At 47.3% G+C, this 25974-nt stretch overlaps 1 protein-coding gene across 1 annotated transcript in view; it reads left to right on the top strand.

The window, feature by feature from the left end:
- Positions 1 to 25974, top strand: part of PLXNA4 (plexin A4) — a gene marked incomplete at both ends in the record, with an annotated part of 391941 nt that overhangs the window by 182831 nt on the left and 183136 nt on the right. Inside the window, one exon of the mRNA XM_082280537.1 lies at positions 3374 to 3505. Within this exon, the coding sequence (XP_082136663.1) occupies positions 3374 to 3505 (132 nt within the window). The remainder of the gene's footprint in view (positions 1 to 3373; positions 3506 to 25974) is intronic.

Below are 25974 nucleotides of genomic sequence, written 5' to 3'. Positions count from 1 at the left end.
GTGTGCCTCAAACTCCCTGCAGTTGCAAACTTGGGGAGCTTTCTGAGCAGAGATTGAGTCTGAGTCCCTGACTTTAGTGGTGATCACCTGCAGGTTTTGATGAGAATCTTCCCATTTTTCTTTCACTCTTGCTCTTTGATTTTTGTCACCAACCCAAGTGCCCTGGTTCCAGTGGGAGCCTTGGAGCCAGGAATAAATCTCTAAGAGAAAGTGCAGTTCTGTTGTCTGATACTCAGGACTGTGAAGAATGTGCAGGGAAGGTGGAGATCATCTGGGCTCTGTGCCTAGGGTCCAACATAAGAAAGACAGAGTTTAAGGCAGGTAAAGGGATGTCTGGAGTTAAGGGCCAGACTTCTGGCTGCAGTATCCGATCACCACCTCACTGCTGGGGCGGAGCTCGCACGGGCTGTGCAGCGTGGGTTGATGTCTGCCAGATTTTCTGGCCTTTTTCTGAATTTTCCTTTTTCTTAGCTACTAGATTTTACTAGAGAGAGAGGTTTCTGCACTTAGAGCTGTCGGGCTGTGGGTGTGTGAGCACATGTGTGTGTTTGCACGTGTACAGTGCAACGAGCCCTGTCCCTCCCTCCCTCCCTCCCCCTCTGCAAAATAATGACTTTTCAGGCAATTAGGCCAGCAATAGCTGTTAAATCACTTCCGAGTAGCTCTGTATTCCTGGTGTGAAGCCTCTGTAATCTTTTACCTGCACCAAATGCATAGGGGAGATCCCTGGGGGCTGTGCCTCCTGTCTCCATGGTTTGTTAACTCCAGCCGGCTGTTTCTCCAGCCTGCCTCTTCCATCTCCAAGCTCTTTCCCCTCTAATGGGGCCTGGCAAAGGCTGAGGACAGCGACTCAGCCCTGGGGTGATAATTGGCTGCTTACATATCTGGCGGCCTGCAGATCTGACCCTGGTGGTGCTGAAAAATCAAGGTCAAAGCAGCGAAGATGTGAGGTTGGTTTAGCACAGGGATCTGTGGAGAGTGGGGATGCTCTGACGGGAATGAGAAGCCACGAGGGACTGGGGGAGAGGCAGAGTGGAGACAGCAGACAAAGCCCCCTGACTGCTTCCTGAGAGGGAGAATTTGGAACTGGAAAGCCTTAGTGGAAAAGAGGAAAGGCTCCTGCTGTGGGGGTATTTGATCTGCTCAGGGCAGAGTCCCAACAGGGAGCCTCCAGTGCTCCTCAGCCTGCAGCCCTTCCTGCCTCCTTCCTTTCCCCTGACTGTCCTAAGGGGAATGACTCAGCCCAAGCCGGTTGGCATCTTTACCCTTGACCTCACGGGTGATTCACATCAGTGTCCACCTTCAAGAAGGAAGACTCAGAGTAGCTGAATTCCTCCATGAAGGACCACGGACATGAGCGAGCCCCTTGCTCCCAGGCAGCCGGAGCTGGTGGGAGTCAGGGATGTTCAGTGCTGGGCTTCAGAGCCCGAATTCTTTGTGTGTCAGGGATGTTCAGTGCTGGGCTTCAGAGCCCGAATTCTTTGTGTGTCAGGGATGTTCAGTGCTGGACTTCAGGCCCTGACTCCCTGGTGCATGAGGGATGTTCAGTGCTGGGCTTCAGGCCCTGACCTCTCTTTGTGCTGATGTTGGACGTGTATTGCTGTCACCAGCAGATCCATCAAAATGACAAATTAACTGCAAATCCTCCCATGTCACTGGACCAGCCCAGCAGCCAAGGGCTGCATGTGCTCCCACTTCTGTGGAGGCTGATGGATAACACATAGCCCTGAGCACCCTCCACACCCTTTGCTGGCACAGAGAGCTCCTCTAACTCCTTTCTGTTTCATTTTCCTTATCTTTCCTGGGGAAATCATATTCCTTTGTTGTCCCACAGCAGGTGAGTACATCAAGGAAGGACAAAGATAACGATCTGTATATCACTGCTATCCTTTGCTCATACTGAGTTTCCAGACCCTTTATCATTCCCTCTCTTCCCTTCTCTTTGACTTTCTAACACAGAAGATGATTCAGGCTCAGTTTCTTGGCTGAGAGGTTGATACAGAAGGAACAAGTGCAAGGACTGTGCCAGGGAACAGTGGGAACAGGTCTTGACACCATAAGTTCTCCACAGCTTATTTCCTTTGGGTGGGAAGGGTGCTTTTTACTCATCTGTCCAACTGCAGACTGGGAATCTTTGGTCAGGAAGAAATGGAGATCATGATGTGGGGCATGACAGAGATCTCCTACAACTTTGTTTCTTTTAGGGAAAGGTACTGTGATGTTTGTGTTACTGCAGGATAGAACATTTTCAGCAAGTGAGAGGCAACACATGGGAAACAGAGAGAGAGATCAGGAATGTGGATGCCTCTCTGAAACATGACTGTGGGGTTTGCTGCTGCACAGAGCCTCACAAAATCCGGAAGAATTCCTGTGAATAGCTCCTTTATCCTGTCTTGTTCTATATTGAAAGGGATTGCAAACCTTCTCCAGCAGCTTTTGAGCCCAAACTCTAGAAATTGTTTTTAAGCAGGTAAAGAAAAGTCTGTTGTTTTCTGCCTTTTCTTCTGTATCACTGGATCATTGTCAGGGATAGACCGGGACTGTGTGTCTGCTTCCTCCTCATAATCCCAGTTATTGATGTCCCTAAGTGACACCCTGTTATGAGATGTGTCTGGAATCATAAGGTGCCACGTTCGTGCAGGACTGATTTCAATAGCTGATATATGCAATCAGCAAGAGAAATAGTCTGTGTTGCGCTGAGCACTCTGCAATAATAAATTGCCCCGTGGAACATTAGCAATAAGAGCAATAATATTATCTGAGTCGCATTGGAGTGAGTCAGCCCTGCAGATTTGTGTGTTTTTTTATCATCTGCTCATCACCACCACCGATTCTTCCCTCGTGCCATCATTTTGAGCATGGTAGATTTGTCCAGGCGGTGACAGGAGCACAGTGACAGTGCCAGATAAAAGTGAGAAGGCTCTGCATTGTTCTTACAGTGCTCTTGAGTTGATGGGACCAGCAGAAGTGATGAAATCTGCTTTACCCTTTCTGTGAGGAGGCTGGGAAAAATTCACTTTGTGTTGACAGTGGTTGGTGTCTGAAAGACCCGGGCCACAATACATTTGTCCAATGATTATTTTGTGTATATATTTTATCAATAGATATATATTACTGTGAGGGTGGTGAGAGAGAAGGTTGCTCAGACAAGTTGTGGCTGCCCCTGGATCCCCGGAAGTGTCCAAGGCCCGGCTGGATGGGGCTTGGAGCAACCTGGGATAGTGGGAGGTGTCCCTGCCCATGGCAGGGGTTGGAGTGAGATGGTCTTTAAGGTCCCTTTCAACCCAAATCATTCTGAGGTTCTGTGATTATTTGTTTTCAGTGGAAGGAGGAAAGATCCTCACATTCTCCCTCTGTTTTTGTTGTTGCACAGATCCGTGTGGATGGCACCACCAAGAACACGCTGGAGTACGAGATCGTGCAGGTGGTGGACACTGGCCCCATCCTCCGGGACATGGCCTTCTCCATGGACCATGAGCACCTCTACATCATGTCTGAGAAGCAGGTAAGGACCTCCATCAGTCCATGCTGCTTTAAAAACCTTTTAACTCCATCGTGCTGTGGACATCAGGGCTGCTCATGAATCCTGGCAGTGACCACAGTTCCTACAAGGATGTGCTTCGTTGTTGACCTCAGGATTTTTATGCTCATAAATCCATGGCATTTATACTCTTTTGCAATATTGAGGGGCCTGGGGCACAGAACTAAGGGGGCAGGAGCCACCCCCAGGGTTGCTTTGTCCTGCTGGCTGCAGGACAAGGAGTTGCTGCTGCGTTGTTCTCCACCCTCACCCAAACGGTGGCTGCATCTGCCACAGACACAGGAAGGTGTAACACTGAACGATTTGGCTCTAACTGGAGTTTTTGGAGAGGCTGGAGCCTCCTTGGGACACAGTGGGCAAGAGTGTAGGATGCTGCCTGCCAGGGTGCAGGCCAAGCTTAGTGTGGTGTTCCTGTTGTATTATTAGTATTATGATTGAAAATGCTGGCAGCCAGATTCCAGGGAAGGACCAATCTGGGTGTTCAACATGGAATCCTTCCTGATTTCTTGGCCTTGGGAAGTTTGCTGCTCGGGATGGGAGTAGGAGGAGGAACTACTTTTACATGAAAAATCCATCGTTTATAATTAGTCCAGTGGGTGTGCAGGATTACTTGAGCTATCATACCTGGTTGATTCACAGATGCTCATGACGAGCTTTAAATCCACAAAAAGAATGGGGGCAATGAGGAATTGTGGTGAGGTGATGGCAGTTTCCCTACAGTGCCACTTCAGTGGAAGCCACCAGTCTGAGTGGGACATGTTCACCCATACATGTTCAATGGTCTATTAACAAGTGTTACTGGTTATATTTTCTAATCTATGAGGGTCATTTCTCCTGCTCACAACACTTTATTTTAAATGTTCTGTGATGTCTCCGACCATTTTTCTCTACCGTAGATATTTATACCTAAAATTTGGTGTGGGGAGAGGAGCAACTCTGTAAATTCCTCCTGATTAAAGAGGCCAAGAGGTGCAATAACTCAGGAGAAAGGACAGGATGACAGAGCTGGGATTCCTTCTCATCTGCTCCAAGCTGGGCCAGGATGGGATGTCACTTCCAGTCCTGAAGTGAAAACAGTTCTGGTTGCTTTTTGTGATGGGGTGGGAAGCTGGAGGCAGGTGATGCCCGAGATCCTGCAAGACTTTGAGCATGACACCATTCCTTTTCCTCATGCTTTTACTGTCTGGGTCCTTTCTTTTTCCTTCTGCATGGAATGGGGATCCTTGTGGGTCAAAGCCCTGGAGCAGCACAATGAATGCCCCAATAAGCAACCCACTGATGTCAGGTTTGCTCAGTGTCCTTTTTGTGCAGGTCCATTTGAGGTCACCTCAGACACCACGGCTGACTTTGCACAGCCCTTCAGATTTATGGAGACTCCCAGGGGCTGTCTCAAACCTCTGGGGAAAAGGGCAGTGGGACAGCAACATCCATTCCCTCACATCCTTAAAACATGAAATCTGGAACTAGAGGAACAATTACTTTTTCCTCCAGAGACTTCCAAAAACTTATTCTTGCTGGTCCAGTGACTACCTGCACTTCCCTGACCATTACAGCATGAGCAGATTCATTTTGTGCTTGGCTGTTCCAAAGCACAGGTTTTATCTGGTGTTTTTAGGGCCCCAAGCCCTGTAGAGAGCTCAGGAGCTCTGAGCCCCTTGTGATTTATCAATCATCTCCTCCCACCCATCTTTGACGCCCATGGGTGTCTGTATGAGAGAGGCTGGTGAAAAAGGCAGGGAGTGTTGTTATTTAAAATCTGATGTGAGCCTGTGAAACACTCAGCACTACATCAGCCTTTGCCCAAATCTGATTTTATCTGAGGCAGGTGAGTGACAGCACTGCCAACACAGCACTGCAGTCACTACCTGCGTGCTCATGATAGAACACACTTCAGTGCTAGAATAAATTCACATTTGTAGAGCCTCAGTGAGTGGGTGCAGGGGTTTGCCTTTGCTGGAGGCAGGATTATGAACAGGCTGCCCTTAGGGAGCAAATATCCCACCCACTCTACAAGCCATGTACTAGTCTTTTATAAAGGGGTGAAGATCTGACTTATCAGAGGTTTCCACTGCCCACAGTGGTTTTGGGAGGTCTGGGGAGATGAGGGACAGGGGTTTGATGGCTTGACCTGACCTTTTCAAAGATACACAGGCACCAGGGCTTGTGCCATCCCTGGGGAAGGAGGAGGTTTCTCCTCCCTCTGTCTGCTGGGCTCAACCCTGTCTGTGCCCCAGGGATAAGAGTGGTTCTGTTATTACCTGTGTAGTTATTAAAAGCTGTTTTCATGGAATCATGGAATCTTTCAGGTTGGAAAAGGCCTCTAAGATCATCAACCTTTGGCCAAATACCCCTGCGCCCACTAAACCATGTAGTGAAGTGCCACTTCTACCTGTTTTCTGAACACTTCCAGGGATGGTGACTCCACCACTGCCCTGGGCAGCCTCTTCCAATACTTAACCACTCTTTCACTGATGAAATTTTTCCTAATATCCAACCTGAGCCTCCTCTGGTGCAGCTTGAGGCCATTTGCTCTTGTCCTATCACTGGCTGCCTGGGAGAAGACCCAGACCCCCACCTCACTACAACCTCTTTACAGGGAGCTGTGAAGAGCAGTGAGGTCCCCCAAGCCTCTTTTTCTCCTGGCTAAACAGCTCCAGCTCCCTCAGCCACTCCTCACAGGACTTGTACTCCAAACCTTATGGTTTTGCCAGACTTGGCTGCATCTCTCACCAGCCCGCCACAAGAATGGAAGCTCTGGTGATAAAGCCAATTTCTCCAGTTTGTCCCAGTCTTATCACAGCTCTGGACATCCCAGCAAGGCACCCTTTAACCTGGAACACCTAAAACAAGCTGTCACTATAAATCTGGATACAAGAAGCAGCTTTCTCATGCTGCCAGAATAATGCCCTGGCCTTTTTAAGGTCAACTTGTGCATGGGAGCGTTTTCCTCAGTGAACTTGGGGGTCCTTGTGTTGACTGTGGGGGTTTTCCTCTGGAGCTGAACTCCCTGGGCTCCAAGGGAGACAAAACCCATCTCAGCCTTGGAGTCTTAGGCTGAAACAAGTCCTTCCTTGCAGCTCCTCTGGACACTGAGAGGTGACAAGCAGCACTTGCCCACTCAATCAGACGTGCAATGCTCTCAGGAGCAGGATGCAACAGCTTTTCGCCATTATCTGGAAATATATATTTTATAGGGAGTGTGATTGAAAGAGAGAGATTTGTCACTGAAACCCAGAGGCAGAGCATACAAAGATTCCCTCATTTCCCAGAGGTGTGGACATCTCTGTGCTTTAGGTGTGAACATGTTTCAAGTCCCTGTTGGCAGCACAGGGAAAGGTTGGTGCACACATGGGATCTGTCAGGACTGATCTGGAGATCATCCCTTTAATTCCAGCCTTCACAAACACTCTGAGGGAGCTACAGACACTATCCCAGCTTGCTCCAAGCCCCATCCAGCCTGACCTTGGACCTTCCAGTATTGGGACAGCCACAGCTTCTCTGGAAGCCTGTGCCAGAGATCATCACCCTCACAGCCAAGAACTTCTTCCTAATATTCAATCTGAACCTACTCACTCTGTCTGAAGCCATTCCCCCCCCGTCCTGTCACTACATGCTCTGTAAATCTCCTCCCCAGATTTCTTGTATCAGTGCATTGGAGGCTGGGACTGTTTCTTTCTCCTTTTCCAGTTTCTGGTGTGCAGACAGAAGAACCCCGTGCCTCACATTTCGATCTCAGGGGATGAGGAGCAGATGGGAAATGCTGGGGGAACAGGAGGGTCTCTGCTGCAGCTTTTCTGCTCCTCATCACACATTCCTGTGCTTCCTTGAGTCCCTCTTCCTCACCTAATCATCTCTGAATTTCTTTCTCTTCTCATCTGAGAAGCTCCCTGGAACTCTTTGCAGAGATTGAGATAATTCTTTCACCCCTTTCTCATTCTCCCTTCCCTCTCCCTCTGATCCTTTGCAGCCCTTCCCTCTCATTTCCAGGCTTGCACTTGCTTGTGCATCACTCCTGCATTCCTGGCATCCCTGCTCCTTTGCTCTCTCCTCTCCCAGCTGTCTCCACACTGCTGACTGACCATGTCTCCTTGTTTCCTTGCTGCTCAAGTGTTGACACACCCACAGAGCGCACCTCTGCATGCCAGGAGGTGCAGGATGCTCGTTCCCCTGGCTCTGGACTGACATTTGGAAGGTCACCCACATCACCCGCTAAATAACTCTGTTTCAGCATGTTGGACTCCTGGGTCTCTCCCAGTATTTTGCAAAGCTGATGCGACACATGGAAGCAACTCCGAGACACAGGAATCTCAGCTCTTCCCTTTGATATAGAGGGATCAAAGGGAAGAGCTGGAGAAAATAACCTTAAAGGCTCAAAATCCAGAAGGTAAAGCGCAAGAGGTGTCAAATTCATATTAAATCTCAAGGATTTGAGCTTTCTCTTACTTTTGATTTACTATTGGTTAGGGAAGACTGTTCTGCAACCAGGTTCTGAGCAACCTTGTGTTACTTATGAGCAACTTTACCCATCCCTGGAAGTGTCCAAAGCCAGGTTGGACGGGGCTTGGAGCAACCTGGGATAGTGGAAGGTGTCCCTGCCCATGGCAGGGAGTGATATGGGATGGTCTTTAATGTCCCTTATAAAACCATTCCATGATTCTGTGTTTGCCTCAAGGAAGGAGATTTGCTGTCCCTCTCTGTGCAGGCAGGTTTGTTCCGTGGGTCAGCTTCACGCTCTGGTGGAAAGTTGTGCTTTTCCCCTGTAAATTAGCAGAAAGTCACCCACAATCTGCGAATAAATCACATCTGTGCAGTGCTATCATTCCCTAAAACCATTACAGTGTGTCGGAGGTGAGACTGGGTAGGGTCATGCGTAGCAGAAGCAGATGGGTATTTTTGAGGCTCTTTTAAACTTTGGCAGCGAAATATCAAATAAATATGTACTTCAACTAAAGCGTGGCAGAAAGCACATTTGGTAAAAATTAAGTAACAGTACTGCAAATCATGTTGACAGGGTCTTTTTGGCCTTTCTGTGTCTGTTTCTCATTAAAATGGGGAAGGCTTATACCTATTTGTCTCCTGAGATTTATTCTTCTCCCCTCTGCCGCTGAGTCACTATCAGCAGCAGAATTTTTGTTTGCAAATTAGCTGCTGAAGAGGAGGGGGTGTCTGGCCAGTTTACTTCTGATTTCATGACCACTGATTAAAATCTTGTCTGCTGCTTATGTTATCGTATCAATTAGTTAAAGCAATCATTAATAACTTTGCTTAATTATGGCTTAATTTCCTCAAATGTGGTCTTTGCACAAGATATCAAGCGGCATTAACTCCTGGGTTTGGAGTGGCTGTTTCCAGGGGATTTTGTCAGTTTGAGGCTGTCCCCAGAAACACTGGCTCGAGATCACAAGCTTTAAAAATAACTCGAGAGGGTTTTTTTCCTTTCAATTTGCATTTGTTTGTTTGTGAGCCATCAGGTTGTGTGCAGACCACGTTCTTCATCATTGGGCCAGAACCAGAAAAAGCAGAAATGGTGTTTTTTGAAAACAGGAAGCTGGGATTGTCTAATAGGTGTGATGTCTTGACCTGGGGATTTAAAAGCAGCAGAGACACCCAGAAACTGTAAATTTTGGGGCTGTTGTTGCAGGTTTCTGTTGTTCTGCTATCTTGGAGTATTGATTTAGAAGGGGCTGTGAAAGGTGACCACTGTGCACATCCGCTCTTTGGATGACTCTTTGGTCTTCTGCAGGATTTCACTACTCAACTTCTGGAAGGGTATTGGCAGCATCATCTCTTCCTTGGACTAATTATCAGGCAGTTAGGAAGAAATTTTTGGCTGTGAGGGTGATGAGGCCCTGGTACATGTTGCCCAGAGAAGCTGTGGCTGCCCCTGCCCATGGCAGGGGATGGCACTGGATGATCTTCAAGGTCCCTTCCAACCCAAACCATTCCATGATTCCGTAATTGGCTGTTCCTAAACCAGACTGACATCCTAGGTAAGATAAGGGCCACCAGAGCTTCTAAGAGGCCCAAAACATGATTGAATTCACTGTCTTTGCAAAAATGTGTCACATTCATCTCCCTCTAAATCCTCCAAAGAAGAGGACTCCAAACCACCCATTTCCTTGCCAGCTGCCCTGCTCTTGGGCAGTCCTGCACAAAATTGATAGGGAAGAGCAGTTCCTAGAGTTCACTCAATCCCTATCAAGCAATGAGTGTAATCCCAGTTGGCAGCAAAGGCAACTTTTGTTCTCTTTGATTGTTCTTTCCTGCCCCTAAATACCCCTCATTACCCTCAGCAATATCAGAGGCTGAACTCCGCTCTCCCTCACATTTGCTTTCACCTAATTAAGGGCCTGTTAAATAAGGTCAGATGCCCTCTGAGAAATGTCTGAATAGATGGAAAATCCCGCATGGATGCTCAGCTAAGGATGGAAAAGACACCGTGTGAGTCCCTGTGTTTCTCAGCCAAGAATGATAAAAGTGATTTGGCCCACTGGCAAAACCGCAGCGCATTGTGCTGCTGACTCTCTTGAAATAATTCTTTATCAGCAAAAGGCAAATTATCGCAAAAAAGTAATAATTTAGCTTGATTTTAACTCGTTTGCTGCTTTCATGTGGGTGTTTTGGAGTAAGATGGGATAATTCAGGGAGCAGGGAGTTCCTTAACCTCCTGCTGTGTTGGTTGTGTGCTCCAGAAGAGGTGTGAATAACTGACAAAGCTGAGCTGAGCAGGAAAGGAACAGATTCAAGGTCTTGGAGGTGCCCCAAATGAGTCATTCATGGCAAGGGAAGAAATTCCACTTGGGGCTGTCTCCGTCCCATGAGATACACAGGCAGCTGGAATTCCATCTCTTACTGTCCCTCAGCCTTGGGCTTTTCACACTTGAATTGAGCTCTTTCTATGCTTTGGAAATGCTTTTGTGAGCCAGTCAGTGCCGTATGGAAGTGCCCCACTTTGCCTGAAAACCAGGACTATGCAAAGCGCACTGGGAAGGAGGAAGGGCTGGGAGACAGTGCAGGATTTGGGAGACCTGGAGTCATTCCCTGCCTTGCTCACAGAGTCCAGGCATTCTCAGACACATGGTGTGATTCTTGGGGTGGTCCTGTGCAGGCCAGGAGTTGGACTTGATGATCCTTCCAAGCCAGGACATTCTAGGAATTTATGATTCAATGACATCACCTGTGGGCAAACCTCTGTAACTCCAGGTGTTCTGAAGGTACAGGAGATATTTCCAAGATCAGGACCTCTTTTGGAACTCTCTGCAACACCTGCCAATGACTATTGAAAACTCAGCTCTCCTCCTGACCTGTGTGCATGCCCTGATGAGAGCTGGAAAGCTCTGTAGGATCCCAAAGTTCAGAGGGACTTTTGCTTTGTCCCTATCAGATCTGAGCTTTGCTGGGTGTCAGAGCAGAAAACGCTCCTTCAGAGAATAATTTGTAGCCACCCTGTCCTCTAAATGACATGAGTTAAAGCTTCCTTGATCCCACCTAGAGGAACCTTGACAAGCCCAAGCTGTGTGGAGAGGACCAGCAGGGAGCAGTTTGACAGTTGTTCACCGGAGGGAAGGAATTCATTCAAAATGCAGGTCGGGACCCCTTTGCTGTATGCTCGGCCTTGCTGATCCATGCCAGAACCCTGTCTCTTCCAGGCCTGCTCCATCCCAGAGAAACGACTTCCCTGCAAGCACATTGCATTAATCACTGCATCCAGCTGTGGGGGAGGATCTGCAACTGCTGCAGTTCTTTGAGTTCAGGGATCTTAGTTGTGAACGGAGTCTAAACCTTGCCTGCTGGCAGGACATGAATTCCTGTAACTCTGGGTCAGGACATTTATTGTGAAATTTTGCAGCTGATGAGCAGTGGGGCACAGTGACAGATCCTTGTTGTGCCTGTGACAGAGCAGAGCACCAGGGCTGAGTCTGGATTACCCCTGGGCCAGGATTTGGGGTGTGCTTAGTCCACATTAACACAGTTTAGTGCCTTTCCCATAAAAGACCCGTGTTCAGACACAGTGGCGTCATATTTGTGCCTGAACTCTCCAGTTGTACCCTCGTCTACGCGTTCAATATTTGAGGGTAGAACCACAGCTTTCCCAGTGCCATCTGTGGATCTGCATTTGGCTTGAGCTGCAACTGAACTAATGTCAGCATTCATCTCTGAGCCTGCCAAAAAGCCACGTCCCCATGCCAGGATAGTTCCTCCACAGGCTGCTCTAAGGAGCAGCACAGGAGCTGGAGGATTCTCAGAAGGTTCCGAGGGTGCTGTGTTATCTAGAGGATGGTTTAATTCGCCTTTGGGATTCCTTGCCTTGAGGTATTCATGTGGGTGACACCACTGAAGGGCTTTGTCTGGCACCAGGACATGAGGAACGGGATGGGTCATTCAGTCTAACCAGGTCTCCTTCCTCCTGTACCATGTTTTTTAAGTTTTAATTGCCCTAATTCATGGGGCTCTGCTGACAGCTCCCGCCTGCCTTGCACAGGGGACAGAAAATAAGAAAGCGTGGAGGAAGGAGTGAGCAGAAATGCAAAAGGCACTTGCAGAGTCATTCCCTGGGTGAGGAGAGGCAGGAACTATCGATCCTGGGGAGCGGGTGACGGGTGGGAAGCCATGGAGACGTGTCCCCTGGGGCACGGTGCTGCCCAGCACACGGCCTGAGGGTCACCTGGCACTATTGATTTCGGTGCTGTTCCTCTGTGGAGTCAAACACAGGCTGCTCACTACAGCTGCTGTGCTGTCCTGGGAAAAAGGAGGTGCATGTGTGGAGTTTAATGCATCCCTCTCATGTTTTAAACAAAAACCCCCCCACTCACTCCTGTCTCCCTGAGTCCTGTCAGGCTGGTAGGTTGTGTTTTCAGCTAGGAATAGGTCAGAGTATTAAGGGCAGCTCAAGGAATTTAGCTGGAAATGTGAAAATCTCCCTCCTCCCTTCCCCCAGCCCCTGACCCTGTAACAGACCCAGAAGAAGGGGAGAAGAAAGAGGAAACCTAAGAAGCTGGTGATTACATGTGAAGCCTGGCAGATCTGTAATCCTGGACTCCATTAAACATCTGTCTGCTCCAATCTCCCTGACAGCCAGGTCTCCTCCTCTCGCTGCCTCGCACAGATCCTGCATTTGCAGGTCACTCCGAGGCACCGGTTGTTAATCATCATCCCCTGCCTTGGTGTTCCCCAGCCCAGGCTGGGCACCAGAGCTCCCAGAGGGGAGGATTTGGGCAGGACAGTGCCCATGGCTCGGAGCTACAGGCACATCCACATGTCTTGGGTTGGAGCTTTTCCATCTAACACATCCTTGAGTGCTTTCCCGGATCAGTGCCCAGTGCCTGTCTGGGACTGTTCTCTTAATTATTGCACTTTAAACATGCTTCCAAACTTGTTTCCATTACAGGCTCCTGTGTCTTACGACTTTCTTTGAGGCAAGTATTTGCTCTCTTGGGGCATTTCCTTGCACCATAAGTGCACAGAATTATCATTTTCTAATGCATTTTCTATTTTTCATGTGATATCCCTGAACTCCTCAGCACACTCCACGTTAGTGGATTAATAGGAATTTCATTGTAAGACTCAGGGACAAATTTTTTCAGTGCTCCAGAGTTTTCTGTGTCTTCTGCACTCATGGCTTTGAGTCTTTCTTGCTGTAAGGCCTCTGCTAAATATCTTTCATCACTTTCTATTACTTGATACAGTCATCATCATCATATATATAGTAGGAACTGGAAAATGAAATCCATTCCACAACCTGCCCTTGAAAGGAAAACTGGCTTTTATGTTCTTTTCTATTAAAAAAAACCCCTTTAAAGTCATACTGTAATGTTATTTTTTCCCCCTTTTTCCCAGGGTTTGAGTTTTCTTCCTAGTTTTGTGATTTTCCAGTTTGTGATTGGAGACAAGAGTACTCATCTACCCTGAAAATTATTTTCTTCTTTTATTTCCTAACTGGATGAAGAAGTAATGGGAATCCTAGAGATCTAAATTAGTCTGTCTTGCTTTGTCGTTTGTTTTTGGGTTTGGCTTTTTTGTTTTGTTTTTGGTTTTTTTTTCTTTAGAAAGATATTCTGAACCAGCAATCTGAGCACTTGGTCAATACTCTGCTGTATTTTAGTTTGTAGTGTAAGCTTGGCTTTCACATCCACTTGTGTTTGGGTGGTTGGGAAGATTTGAGGGGACAGAAAAATCCGTGCAGAAAGTTGTGTGGGTGAATCAGTGGGTGTTTGCTTGCCCCCTCAGCGGATGTTGCATGTGGACACGACAATTCCTCTGCCAAATGTCCCACGTGTCATTGCTTGGATAAAGGCTGAGTTAAGATTTTTTGAAATAATGTTTCTTTTTAAATAATAGTCCTTAAACTTTTAGCTTTACTGTCTCATCCCAGTGGCAGCACTTCTCACATCGTTCCTAGGAATTCGTTCCTTTAATTCACCTCCTGAATTCACTTTTCCCTTGGTCCTGAGCTCCTGCATAAATACCTGCTCTTGTGTCCCTCCTCTGAGAGTCTGGGTCTATGGATGCCTTCATGATGGATTTATAACTTGCAAAGCCCTTTGGATTTCTCAAGGATGAAAGACAATGTTTGTACAAGATCCCTGCCCTCATGACATAATTTGGGAAGCTTTCTCTGGAAGGAACCTTCCAAGCACTTGTGAGTTCACGTGTCAGTAGTTTCTGCCCCTAAGAGCAAAGGTAACTCACGTGTTCCTTCCAAGCATCCCACCAGGAATGTGTTTTGCTGGAGTATGGACTCCAGGGTGATTCACATAATTCATGTTGGATTCACAGAGCACTGGAAAGAAGGAGATGTTTGCACTGACCTGGGCTCCATCAGGACAAAGCTCCCTTTATTCCCACTATATCCTTCTTTTATTCCATTTATTGATTAAATGCAATAAAACAGGGAACAGTTTCTGGCAGTGAAGCCAAATGCTGCCTTGTGCCTGTAGATCTCCGCTTTCTTCCTGTCCCAAAAAAAGGATAACTCCATTCAAATTGGTAGGGAATAAACCCAAGCCATTCCTGGACACCGAGAGGTTTCCTCTTTCCCTCCAAGAGCGTTATCTCCCCCTGAGACTTCCACCTCAGGCCACGAACTGGCAGCTTGGTCATTATGACCCACTTGGCAGTGACTGATTGTGGGGATCTCTTTTGCTGTGGAAAATGTGGAACTGATTGTCTGGGCGACCCCGCTTGACCTGGGGAATTCTGCATTTAACCTGGCTTTAGACATAATAAACTGGAGTAATTAGCAGAGAAATTCGGTGGTGACACATCTAATTGATTGGAAATGCCAGCCCCCGATGAGACCGGAGCTGTGGTGAGGGCTGTGCAGTGAAGGGGTGGTCGGGATGCTGTCAGGAGGCAGGAAAATGCAGGGAAGGAATGTGGAGCCTGCTGGAGGTTTGCTTTTCTTTGCAGCTGAGAATGCTGCAGGTTTGCTTTTCTTTCCAGCTAATGGCCTTGGTGAATACGCCATCCATCACTAATTACCGATCCCTCCACTCAGCACTTTCCCAAGGTTGAGCTCACACCTCTGGGAAAATCCACCTCAATCTCTGCACAGTCCATCTTAACTGTGTGCTTGCAAAGAAAAAAACGCCTTCTGTGATCCTCATCTGAAAATCCAGCAGTTTGTGCCCCACCAAGGAGGAAAGGATGGGCCCTGTTTGGGAGAACATCATTTATTTCAGGTCATGGATTGATGATATCTTTTGTGTCAGCATGGATCTGTGATATCCCTTCCCAGGCTTTGTGCTTCTAGACTGATGACAGTGGAAAAATTAAATATTTAAATTAATTTCTCTTTTAGATTAGTGCTTAAAAGTGGGCATTTTGCTGTCCTGGTTCATGGCAGGGCCTCAGGACTATGTGTGTGCACACCTTGAGGCAAGGTACCCTGTGGCATGGGATCAGGAATGGCCTGGGAGTGTCTCCCAGGCAGTCTTGGACGTGTTTCAGGGATGACCATGGCTAGTGACAGTTTCTGAGAGGCACTTTGGCTGCAGCTGCTCCATTTGCAGGCTAAGGGAGCCAAATGAGGTGTAATTCTGCCCTTCTGTACTCACTGGCCTCAGGACCAGAGCGCGAGGCAGGCACATGAGATTTCTCAGTGCAGGCACAGCTGCCCACACTGGTACAGGCACAGGGTTGTGTGATTTGTGTGGGTGGGTTCAGAGGCTCTACTGCTCATTGTGGCCTTCCAGTACTTAAAGGGAGCTTACAAAAAAAGAGGAAGAGTTATTATTTGTATGGACAGGTAGTGATTGGACAAGGGGGGGATGGTTTTAAACTAAAAGAGGAGAGATTTAGAGTAGATATTAGGAAGAAATTTTTCCCTGTGAGGGTGGCACAGGTTGCCCAGAGAAGCTGTGGCTGCCCCTGGGTCCCTGGGAGTGTTACAGGCCAGGTTGGACAGGGCTTGGAGCAGCCTTGGATAGTGGAAGGTGTCCCTGGCCATGGCAGGGGGTGGGACTGGATGATCTGTAAGGTCCCTTCCAACTCATTCCATGATTCCGTGATACTTCACAGGGCAGGAGCCATTGTAAAATGTCAAGCATTGAGAGTTTTTCGCTTGTAGTGCTAATTAAACATTTAAAATCTTGATGAAGAGCTTCTTATAAACAGGAGTAGAAGAGAAGAGTGGGTACATGTTTTGGGAAAGCTGAAGCAGCCCACTGGGGGAGCTGGCAGCATCCACTGGAGGGGGTATATCAACCATGTCCTACAGAAAAAGTGAAGAAAATAAAATGTGGGGGTCATTGGCCTCTTTTATCTCGTAACGTGGACACAGCCTCAGAGGTTACCACCTGTTGGAGCTGTTACACCATGAGAACTCTCCATTTGCTAAGGTTTTTTTCCTTCGAGGACTGGTTTTCTTGAGTTGCACCCTCCTCCCATCAACAGGAACCTCTGGAAAGCAACTCTGGGCTTCGGGAACACTTTCATATCCTGGATCAATAAATTAAAAGAGAAAAGGCAATACAGTGACAGCACCATATGCACTGAAGCATCCTGCAGAGATTGTGGAGTCTCCAAACAAACATTAGATGTGTAAACAGTGGATCAGCATTCCTTCACTGCAGACCCACTTATTGCCTTCCTGATGATTTATTTTCATTAATTTTCATAGCTAAACAGATAAAAGTGCTCGTGGCAAACATCGTAGGCTCTCCCTGCTCCCACACAACTCAGCATCCCCCCCTCCTCTTCTCCAGGCTTTGTTTTTCAGCTGGTGACCAATCCACCCCCTGCTTTTTTGTGGCACAAAGTTTGCACTGCCCAAACTTTGCAGGGACTCCTTTCCCCAGTCTTCAGTGCTCTGACACTTCTGGGATGTTATTCTCTCTGCTCAGAGGAGCAGCGATAATGGTGGAGATGCAAAAAGATCTTTTAAATACTGAAGTATTTGTGTTTGATGGGTATGTTTGGGTTTGTGGCATTTTGTTTGCTTCCTCACGCGTTGTTTAGAAGGAAGGAGGATTCACACATGACAACTGCACTTTGGAATCATTTTTTCTTAAAGCAGAGGGACTATTTGTAGGTTTAAACATCAACAGTTTTGCCCCAGGTTCCTGGAAAAAGAGAAAAAGCATCTTTACTGGGCAGATGAAATTTTCTTGCTCAGCTGGGTCAGGTCCTTGGAAACACTCTGTGAATTTCAATGGGACAGTTCTATTCTTCTTCTGCTTGCATTTGTTATTTATTTTCTGCCATCCTGCCTCTCCAAGATATTAATGTGCTTTGGGTTTTTTTTCAGTTTTGCCAAAAGTCATCCTGAATTTAGTGGTCCATTTGTGAGGGAAAAGAGTATTTGTTCTGGCTCTGTGATTTGCTCTTAGCCTAGGATGGTGCTCTTTCTCCTGTTGGCCATGAAAATAGTCATGTGGAACAGAGAAGTGATGAAGTTATTTATTTATCATTATATACACATATAATATATATATACAAAAGAGCATGTGGTGACAGGACAAGGGGGAATGGCTTCAAATTGACAGAGGGCAGAGTTAGATTGGATATTAAGAGGAAATTCTTCCCTGTGAGGGTGGTGAGGCCCTGGCACAGGGTGCCCAGAGGAGCTGTGGCTGCCCCTGGATCCCTGGAAGTGTCCAAGGCCAGGCTGGATGGGGCTTGGAGCAGCCTGGGATAGGGGAAGGTGTCCCTGCCCATGGCAAGGGGTGGAACTGGATGATCTTTAAGATTCCTTCCAGCCCAAGCCATTCCCTGATATGTAAATAGAACATATTTATATATCATTACTGATTTTTCCAAAGATTTCATGAAAGGCGACAGCATTTTCCTAACAAACTGCCCTCTGCTTTGGGTGGGATTTGGAGCAGGCTGAGGGTAAATGAGGTTTTTTCCCCCACCACACAAGAGGTTTGTGGTGAAATGAGGAGGAAGATGATGAACTAGTTCATCAGAAATAGAACACACAGAGACCTGAACCTACTGCACATGTGGAGATCTGCTCTCATGTTCATGCCAGGTCAGAGGGCAAGAAGAAAGTCATGTCACAGAGGCATTACCTGGCACTTTTAGACATTTCTGTATCCAAACCCAGCGGGATCACCTTATCTGCCAGGGAAGCACAAATGGGCTGGAAGGCAGCCTGTGCCTGGCAGGGCACAGCACCATTACAGTAATGCATCTGCAAATGGGAGGCTGCCGAGGGGCTCTGGGGATAATGGAGTGGCTGGGCTAATAAAATTAGCCTGGCATTCACAGCCTGAGCGGGGAGGAGGGGAACTGTCCCTTTCAGTTTTCCCAATCCTCCCCTGACATCTCATTCCAGCCCAGGAAGGGAAGCAGGCGAGGAGGAGCCTTCCAGCAGAGTGAAGATGTGCTGCTGCACTGATGCAGTGCTGGGGCTTTCTGGAAACCCAAATGGCCGGGCTGTGGTGGCTCCACCTCGGTGACAGTGCGAGCACAGGCTCCGGGAGCCCTGAGCCACCGTCACGCTCCGCCAGCCACCCTTCCCTCCAACGGGGCAAAGTTGGAAATACATTTGTCACTCGAGCTCCAGACAGCAAACGAGGCTGATTTAATTAACCCAGGGAGCCCTGCTGGCCTTGTCTGCGAGAGCTCAGGACAGCAGGATGCGGATGAGTGGAGGCAGGGAGAGGAGGGAGAGGCGAAGAGGGCAAAGACATGAGGTGGAGCATCAGGAGCCATCTCAAAGCACTTTGCTTCTCACAACCGAAAGCCCTCCACAATTAGTCTTGATGTGATTTACATCTGCTTTAAGGCATCTGCATAATGGGGCATAATGCACAGGAAATGCAGTCACGAGCTCCTGAAAGCTTTTGGGGGCTGACAACTCCCGCAGAACACAAAACCTCCCCTTTCTCCTACAGCTGGAAGTGAGTCCAGCCTTTACAGAGCATGTGCTGGTAGGCTGAAATGCCAAAAATCTACCTTTCAATGTGTTTGAACTATCAGCTCTATTCAGGAAGTGTCCAGACTTGCCCTTCCTTTTCCACCTTCCCAAAGGATTTACTGGGACCTTGAACTTCTTACTGAAACACCGGGCAGGAGGATTTTCATCTCTAGCACAGTAAAATCCAGGTGAAGTCGCTTTGCTGTTGGTCAGGGGCAGAGCAGGGGCTGGGGGAAGCTGGACCACCTCTGCCCACACCTGGCAGGCTTTGGTGGGCAGGTTTGCTGTGAGAGGCATCACTTCTGCTTGTAGAAAGTCACCTTGGCCAAGGAGCTCTGAAATTTTAATGCTGCCCACCAAATATTGACTCTCTGAGGGCGTCTGAGTAAGCCCTTAGTGGAGAAGTCGATATTTGTCTGATGTTTCAATGGATAATGTTGCTTTTCTCTGAATTTCCTCTGGACTCTGCTGGCCTCTCCCAAACTCTCTGCTCAGTGGCAGAAGCAGGATAAAGACATGGGAGGAGGAGGGAGTGCTCCCTTTGGAGGTTTGCTGTGTGTTGTCTGCTTCTCCCTGCCTTGATGAGGCTCTTTGTTGGGTGCCCCTCTCTCAACTCAGCGTCTGAGCCTGGTGTAATCACTTCCAGCACACAGCACTCCTCTCCCATTTGGCTCTCCCTCGCTCTCTAAGGAATTTGGACAGCCAAAATTTACCGTGGACGCAGCAGAAATGTTGCAGTAAATCCAAACGTATCAGGAATTTTCCGTGACAAACATTCCTCTTCCCACTGGAGATCAGTGCAGGATGATCTTGTCACTTCATCCTGAGTGGGTCCCGTCAGGCCTGCTGGGAAAAGAGGCTCCAGATGAGATTTTAGGTAGGGTTGTAGCCATGTATTGGCAATAGAAAACAAATGTGTTTCTGTTTCCCTGCTTTACTGCAGCTCCTCAGTTGAATTCTGCAGCAAAGGCTCCATTCTGCCCTTGGACGTGGTCATTCTGCCTCCTTGGGACATTTAGCATCTGTCCCCTACAAGTCTGAGCTGCAGAGGAATCCCAGTGGGGTAGAAGTAAATATATTGCCTTCCAGGTAACAAAATCACTGCTGCAGGTTAGATTTCTGCCAATTTACCAACCATCAGGGACTCAGTCTAAGTTGGCCGTGCCTCCAAAGAAAGAATAATCCTGTAAACAATGTAGCTCTAATCTACTGAACAATTAAAGAACTTGTTTCTGATTGAAGTCGAAATTCATTATATTTCCATTTGCAAGGCGAGCTGGGCAGATTTCAAAATAAGTGAAAAAAGGAGCTAATTTATATTTCTGTTTGTGCTTGTAGCAGCTAGTAAATAAATCCAGGTGCACAAGGGGAGTTGGGAGACTTTAATTTCAATGGCAGCTTGGGTGTCTGATAGCTGTGGGAGTCTGGACTTAAAATACATGCAGAGGAACAGTTTTCAGGAGCAAAGGGCACAGGATCTGTGGGTGCATCTTCTTTGCTGTTTTAAATGTAGTCACAGAATCCCAGAATGTTTTCTGTTGGAGGGGATTTACAGATTATCTCATTCCACCCCCTGCCATGGGCAGGAACACCTCCCACTATCCCAGGTTGCTCCAAGCTCCATCCAACCTGGCCTTGGACACTTCCAGGGATGCAGCAGCCCTAATTTGACTTTCTAGTGCTGATTTTATCCCACCCAAATGCCAGTTGATGCCTTCACAGATCTGTGGCATGTCTGAAAGTCATCCACAGCTGGGATTGATATTTTTGGGGTGGTCACCTCAGCAGGGCAGCCTGGACAGGCAGGAGGTCTGATCAATATTTATCTGACCAAGAAAGGGAGTGAATGATGCTTGTATGAGCAGTGTCATATTTAAAAGGTGTCTCCACTTGACTGGAGGTCACAGTGTACACTCTCCTTGAGTGGTGGCATCATTTCATAAAAAAGCTTTTTCATTAATTAAAGTCCCTTAACCTTGGGTCCTGCTCAGGGTTTGGTATAGAAGCTTAATTTTTCTGATCAATATATATTACCATATTTCCTAGAAAGAAGCTTTCACCCCCTCAATTAGCCAAGGAAAAAATAATTGTGCGCATTAGAAAGGATTTTGTGCCTCTAGTATCCATTAAGTAGATCAGAGCTGCAGTTTTGTTGTTCTTACGGACTTTTGTCCATATCGGTTACCCAGAGGAGCAGAAAGCATTGTTTGCTCTCATTCAAATGACATTTCAACAAATGCCAGGGGAAAATGATGATTCTGTTCTGCCTTTTTTTTTTTAAGCTTGAGAGAGAGGGGATGAACTCATGAAAATGCCCCAGCCCGTGAAGCAGGAGTTTTGGGGTTGAGATTCTCTGTGGTCTCTGTGTGATCCCCCACAAGTCACTAAAGGCCACAAACAGCTCCTTGCAGCAGGGTCTGGCATTCATTTTTATGTAACACCCAGGGCCACTGATTCTGATGAGGTTTCCAGCCAGGAAAATGCTTATTAATTTATCCTCAGAATTAATGGAATTGGGCAGGAGAGGAGAACTCTTTCATCTCCCAAACCTTCCCTCGCTTCCAGCTTCCAGCACTCTGGGAAGCCTTTGGGCAACTTTGCACTCACAATCCAGGGGCACAATGCAGGTGCCCTCAGGCCCCCAGCAAAATGTCCTCCTTCCCTCCTCCTGGGCTGGAATTAATATTCTTATTTCAATCCCTTTGTATGGGAAAACCTAAAAATTAATTGCCTGTGCACAAGAGAGGTGAACAAGCAGATGCCCAGGAAAGCACAACAGAATTATTGGGTGATTCTGCTTTAATTAAGTGCATCAGAGAGCTGGGAATGGTGGGGCCCCGTGCTTGGTGCCAGTAACATCACTGAGAGGAGGATGTGAAGGGATGGCTGCTGCCAAGGGATGATGGAAGGTACTCAAGGAGTATAGAAAGCTATTTTAATTCTGGCTTCCTTTGAGAAAGCTGGAGCTCCAGCCAATAACCATAAAACCACTGGGGCAAAGCTGCAAACGCACCAAGGGCATCCCTCAAGCACTTATCTCTGTGAGAAGGGACACCTTTTATCAATGAGATGGGAGCAGAGCTGCAGCTGTGAATTCCCTGCCAAAAAAAAGAGCTGCAGGCAGTATTTTCAACCTCTGCCTGAAGCTGGCACCATCCAAGCCATCCGAGAGGGAGGAATCTGGGGACACCCACCCTGCTGTGCAGGTGAAGCAGATGAAGCATCCAGGGAAAGAACCCGGACACCTGCTGGTGGTGGGAGAGGGAAATCGGCCCTTTCAGGGTGAAATACACTTAACTTCTTGCAGGTTGAACTTTAGGATAACGTGAGGTACCCTCAGCAGCTGCTGCTTCATGGCAGGCCTTGCAAAGAGAGCCGAAGCAGCTCATTTTAGGGAGTTATTTACGATGTCTGTCAAACGTGCTTTATACTTCAAGTCCCCTCTCTACCACAGCTAAGGGATCTTGGCTTGTCTTCAGTGTCCATGCTCTTTTTCCTCCAGATTCCCTGAGATCCTTACAGAGACGCTGGGGACTCCGGCTCTGCCACCAAGGAGCTCAGATTTTTGTCCAAGGCTCACACCCAAAGCAGAGATCAGGTTGTTGGCAATTATTCCAATCATTCTGTCACAGTGTCAGCACGTGGCTTTGTCTCTGCTGGCCAATCAATACTTTTCCCCCCAGTGAAAGAATTCTCATCCCTTTGGGAGGGGGCAGCAGATCCCTTTCATTTCTCTCTGTCCCCAGCTTGCCCAGGCTGTTGCTCTGTGCATCTGAAGTGGCCTGAACAGTGATGATTTTGGGGTCTGCTACCCAAAGAATGACCAGAAATGGATTCTGAGAAGTCACATAATTATATCACTTCTTCAGCTTTGAGTTGGAGTGCTTGGACTGAACATTCTGGCAAGCCCAAGCTGTGCTTGACTTTAGAGCCATCGAGATTTTCTTGTCACCTTCTTCTATCCTGGCTCCCAGGCACTCTGTGAAGGAGAGATCACACTCCAGGGACACAGATCCCACACTAGGAGATGACCCACCTGAAATTAGCAGCATGGCTCAGACATCAAAGGGTGTCAGGATGACTGCAGCTAATCCTCCAGTAATTAAAGTCTTTTTAGCCCTTAGTTCCAAGCCTTTAAAGACCCAAACCGACGTTGTTGCTTTAGGAAATATGTCCGGGGCTCCCAGAGGCGAAAGTGCTGACAAAGAGCTCCAGAGAAATTAGGAAAATCAGTGATCCATGGCAAAGCCCTTCAAGGACATTTGTGGGGTTGTTTCTCGGAGTGCATCAAGCACAGAGAGACACAGGGAATTTGTGGAAATGGCTCCCTGGGGGAGCTGAGGTGTGGAAGCTCCTTGTCTTGGTTCTTATGGACAAGTTGCAGTAGGGATCAGGACACTCCTCCAAACAGTTTTGTTCATCTCCTGGGTTATTTTCATTCTCCTCTCACCTTCTGGGCACTGCACTGATTCAGCAGCTGATCCTTGGGTGTGGGAGGATGTTCTGTTAAACCTTGGAGTTGTGCTTCCATGTATAAAGTTGTTCTTTGAATCACAGAATCATTAAGATTGGAAAAGCCCTCTAAGATCCTCGAGTCCGAGCATTAACCCAGCACTGCCAAGCCCACCACCAAACCATGTCCCTAAAAGCCACATCCATGCATTTTCTGAACACTTCCAGGTTTCTGTGTATCAGGAAGATAAACTTAACAAAAAGCCCCAGATTGAGTGCTAAGGCTTTAGAAACAGCTAAAGATGGACTTAAAGTTCGAACCCCACTGAAGAAAAAGAAAATGCAAATTATCTCCATTTATCATCATAACCGGAACCTCAAAGGTGCTGTCAAGTCTTGGTAGAGGTGCAGTGGGAGGGCTGGGCATGGCCTGTGAATGGAATAACAAGGAGCTGCAGGAGAGCAGTAAAATTGAAAAATAACTTCAAAACTGTGGAGATTTTGGTGCATCCAGCGTGGTGTTGCTACCAACAAGCCTGAGACGACTGTGAGGCTTTGGGCAGGGTTAGAACTGTGGCCAGAGAGGAAACTGCTCTGAAAAATTAGGAGAATATTGGGGTCTTCACTGGAGTTTTGTGCACAGAGACCTTGCAGGCCAGCCCTAATCACAACATATCCTCCTCACAACAAATGTGCATTTTGTCACTGGGGCGGTGTCCCAAATCTAGCCCAGCATCTCAGTGCCTGAAGGCAGAGAGGAAATCATCTGGCAAAGATCAGCTCCAGCCTAGTTCAGCTGAGAGTGAACAGCCATCTCTAGTATCTAAAGCAAACTAAACCTCTTCCTTTCTGTGTGCCCACAAAGGTCCTGGAATTCTGCACTGCTCCTTTAATTTTTATGGCATTTTGCTTCTTTCTGTGGTGTGCAGGAACTTGCAGTCTGCTCGTAACAACATAAGATCACAGCGTGGTCTGCTTTATGTCTGCATATGTAGAGAGACACACAATGTTTCTCCCAGCATGCAGAATGAATAAATTCTGGAGTAATTTTTCATTTTTGCCTTTATGAGCTTCAAGAAAAAAAACAAACCAACCCAAAACCCTCAAAAACTCATAAATAATTTATTCCAATGAAATTGCAGTTTATTATGCTAGACTTTAGACAGCACTTGGGATCCTGGACATCTTGTCTCTATTTTTTCTCATTATATCTATATTTTTTTCAGGGAGTCCATGAAGTCTGTGTGTGTATTCGCATGTGTGTGAGAGCAAGTGCATGTGAAGGTGAGAAAGGGGCACAAAGAAATGTGGTTTCTTTCTATGTCTACATGAATCATAGAATGGTTTGGGTTAGAAGGGACCTTAAAGATCATTCAGTTGAATATTTGTAAAAAATGAGATCCAACCCTCTGTTTTGGATGTGCAGGCTCCCTTCATAACCCAACACAAGTTATGGATTCTTGACACCTCTCTCCAGAACAGGACCAGTCACTGGTGGTCGCTGGGGTTCCTGGCAAGCTTTTTTTTCATTCTAAACAGCCATTTAAAATACACCAGAAGAACTGTGTCCTCTTTGTATGTACACATATGGGCAAACACTTGTGGGGTTTGTGCAGTGGAGCACAATAACATGATTTTATGTGGTTGTATAATTAGCAAATTCCAGTTTTCTTTTCATGCACGCACAGGTGAACACATGGCTGAGTACAGAAGTGTCTGACCACAAGACACTTGACTGTGTAACCCTACCCAGTGTAATGAGACACTAGGGAAAATAAACCCAGAAGAAAAGGACAAAACAACCCCCAGTCTGTGTGGGTTTTTTGAGGGTCTGCCTCAGAAGCACCAAAAAGAGTGATGTTCAGGGTTATCTTCCCAGCTTGTGGTAGCTGTTGAGGGGCTGAAGTTTCCTACAGAGTCACAGAATCAGGATGGTTTGGGTTGGAAGGGATCTAAAGGATCATCCCCTTCCAAACCCCTGCCATGAGCAGGGACACCTCCCACCAGACCAGGTTGCTCAGGGTCTCATCTAACCTGCACTAGCAACCAGGCTGCTGGCCTGGCCTTCAAGAAACAGGGCTTTGCCACTGACCTCTGAGGTAAATAATTTGTTTTCTCTGTTATTCTGATCTGTAGGAGATCAATTAATTCAATTTCCATGGTCTTGAAGCTCCTTTCTCCCTGAATTTTCTGCTGCTCTTGTCCATTGAGATGTGGACCAGAATGTCTTTTACTCCATGTCTGCAGCGGGGCTGGGGTGGGCTGGCCTTGGCTGGACACCAGGTGCCCACTACCCAACCAGTCCATCACTCCCCTCCTCAGCAAGACAGAAAATGAGATGTAAAAAAACCTGTGAGTCAGCATAAAGGAAGTTTAATAAAGCAGGAATGAGAACTGTGCACAGAAGCAAAGGAAAACAACAGATTTACTCTCTATTTTCCATCAGCAGGTGATGTCCAGACACTTCCCAGGAAGTAGGACTTCAGTATGTGTGGCAGTTTGTGAGACAAATATTTTACTAACAAATACAACTCCTCTTCCTCCTTCTCCTTAGCTTTTAGTGCTGAGCAGACACCATATGGGCTGGAATATCCCTCTGGTCAGTTTGGGACAG

Source organism: Coloeus monedula (genome assembly GCF_965178545.1).
Source record: "Coloeus monedula genome assembly, chromosome: 4".
Classification (NCBI taxonomy): Eukaryota; Metazoa; Chordata; class Aves; order Passeriformes; family Corvidae; genus Coloeus; species Coloeus monedula.
This window is presented reverse-complemented; position numbering and strand designations above follow the sequence as displayed.